This window comes from Antrostomus carolinensis, unplaced genomic scaffold, assembly GCF_000700745.2.
Source record: "Antrostomus carolinensis isolate BGI_N321 unplaced genomic scaffold, ASM70074v2 scaffold31802, whole genome shotgun sequence".
Taxonomy (NCBI): Eukaryota; Metazoa; Chordata; class Aves; order Caprimulgiformes; family Caprimulgidae; genus Antrostomus; species Antrostomus carolinensis.
This window is the reverse complement of record NW_010299431.1, coordinates 10,164-12,426: the sequence shown is the minus strand read 5'-3', so window position 1 is coordinate 12,426 and position 2,263 is coordinate 10,164. Positions and strand designations below refer to the sequence as shown.

The 2,263-nt window shown below is 60.3% G+C and overlaps 1 protein-coding gene across 1 annotated transcript in view; it reads left to right on the top strand.

Annotated features, from left to right (window-relative positions):
- Positions 1–2,263, top strand: part of FHOD1 (formin homology 2 domain containing 1) — a gene marked incomplete at its 5' end in the record, with an annotated part of 5,393 nt that overhangs the window by 1,565 nt on the left and 1,565 nt on the right. Inside the window, 7 exon segments of the mRNA XM_029083695.1 lie at positions 1–292; positions 558–710; positions 871–1,053; positions 1,322–1,441; positions 1,651–1,812; positions 1,912–2,102; positions 2,183–2,263. The exon segment at positions 1–292 is cut by the window's left edge and continues 384 nt beyond it. Of these exon segments, the coding sequence (XP_028939528.1) occupies positions 1–292; positions 558–710; positions 871–1,053; positions 1,322–1,441; positions 1,651–1,812; positions 1,912–2,102; positions 2,183–2,263 (1,182 nt within the window).

Below are 2,263 nucleotides of genomic sequence, written 5' to 3'. Positions count from 1 at the left end.
ACCTCCACCTCCTGTGATCCCTGGCTGCCCACCACCTCCACCTCCTGCAGTCCCTGGCTGCCCACCCCCACCAGGGCTGCCAAGCCCCTCAGCCACGGATGGCCCCTCCCAGGCCAAGAAGAAGAGGACAGTCAAGCTCTTCTGGAAGGAACTGAAGCAGTTGGATGGCACTGCGGGGTCAAGCAGGTTTGGCCAGGCAACACTGTGGGCATCCCTGCAGAACGTCGAGGTCAATGCTGCCAAACTGGAGCATCTCTTTGAGTCACGGTCAAAGGAAGTGCCAGCTTCAAAGGTACCAGCAGGCTGGCACCCATCAGCCCAGAGGACCTGAGGGGTGGGAGGAAGAGAGTTAGTTCCTGCGGGGACTCTAGGTGTGTGCTGTCACCCTTACCTGATGCTGAGGAGGGGTACCTGCAGCCCAGAGGCTTGGTGGGGATGGTGATGGGCAGCATGAAGGTCTGGCTCACCATCGGGTCCCTGATCAGCTGCCCGTGTCCAGGGGGTTTTCATGAAGCCCCTTTTCATGGCTGTCCCCATCCATCCTGTCCTCTTTGCAGAAGGCCATCGATGGGAAGAAGGTAGTAGTGGTGCTGGACCCCAAGAGGAGCAACGCCATCAACATTGGCCTCACGGTGCTGCCACCCGTGCACATCATCAAGACGGCCGTGCTCAACTTTGATGAGTTTGCAGTCAATAAGGAAGGGATTGAGGTGAGCACCAGAGAAGCTCATCCCCGCTGAGGTCCTTATGCGAGTCATTTCCCCTGGCCAGGAGGCCTCCGTGCCATGACGCCTACGCTGCCAGTCCTCAGGTGACATGGCCCATGGTGACATGTCTGGAGTCTGACACATCCCTCTTTGCCTGCTCTAGAAAATCCTGACCATGGTCCCAACCGAGGAGGAGAAGCAGAAGATCCAGGAGGCCCAGTTGGCCAACCCCGATGTGCCCTTGGGCTCTGCAGAGCAGTTCCTGCTCTCCCTGTCTTCCATCAGCGACCTCACAGCCAGGCTCCAGCTCTGGGCCTTCAAGCTGGACTACGAGAGCCTGGAGCAGGTACAGAGCCATGTACCCCACCTGCCCTCTGCTCTCCCACCGCTCCCAGCCCCCGCAGCGCTGAGCACTGAGCCAAGCAGCTTCCTGGTGGGGACCAGCCATGTCCACGTACAGGAGGTGCCATCCCGGCTGGGGATGGGCTGCAGGTCCCCATGGCAAGCATGGGCTTGGCCTGACCATGGGGAGGTGGGAGTGGGTGAGGGTGAACACTGAAGCCCCCAAGGGAGAAGATGGCCAAGGGGTCTCACCTGCCCCTCTCCTTACCCAGGAGATTGCCGAGCCGCTGTTTGATCTGAAGGTGGGCATGGAGCAGCTGGCCAGAAATCACACCTTCAAGTGCATCCTGGCCACGCTGCTGGCCATGGGCAACTTCTTGAATGGCTCCCAGGTGAGGAGCAGGGTGTGGGAGGACATTGCCTGTCCCGGGGGCTGCAAGGACAGGACCAGCCATGGTGCCTGGGTACCCAAGAGGAACCATGTGAAGCCTAGGACAGCACCTGAGGCTGGGTGGTGCTGGTGAGGGCCAACTGGGTCTGCAGACTCGAGGTCTGCTGGAGGAGGGGTGGAGAGATCCTGTTGAGTCCATTGGGGTTTCAGAGCAGAGGCTTTGAGCTGGGCTACCTGGAGAAGGTCTCGGAAGTGAAGGACACAGTGCACCGGCAGTCTCTGCTCCACCATCTCTGCCAGATGGTGGTAGAGAAGTTCCCAGAAACCACTGACCTCTACTCGGAGATTGCCTCCATCACCCGCTCCGCCAAGGTGAGGCAAGGCAGGTGACACCTGGCAAGGCAAGAGTGCAGGTCCCATGGCTGCCCAGCTCCACCAGCATGACTGAGGGCTGGCGTCTTACTCTTCCAGGTTGACTTTGAGGAGCTGGCCAACAGCCTGGTGCAGCTGGAGCGGAGATGCAGAGCCTCCTGGGACAACCTGAAGGTGATTGCCAAGCATGAGACCAAGCCGGTGCTGAAGAGCAAGCTGACGGACTTCCTCAAGGACAGCACTCAGCGCATCGTCGTCTTGAAGGTGGTGCACAGGCGCGTCCTCAACAGGTTAGTGGCTTGAGGTCCTGGGGTAGCGGTGGGAACCCCGTGGTCCCATTGGTGACCCGCTGTGACTGATGTCCCCGCAGGTTTCACTCCTTCCTGCTGTACCTGGGGTACCCGGTGAGCGCGGCGCGGGAGGGGAAGGTGAGGCCCATCTGCAAGCTGCT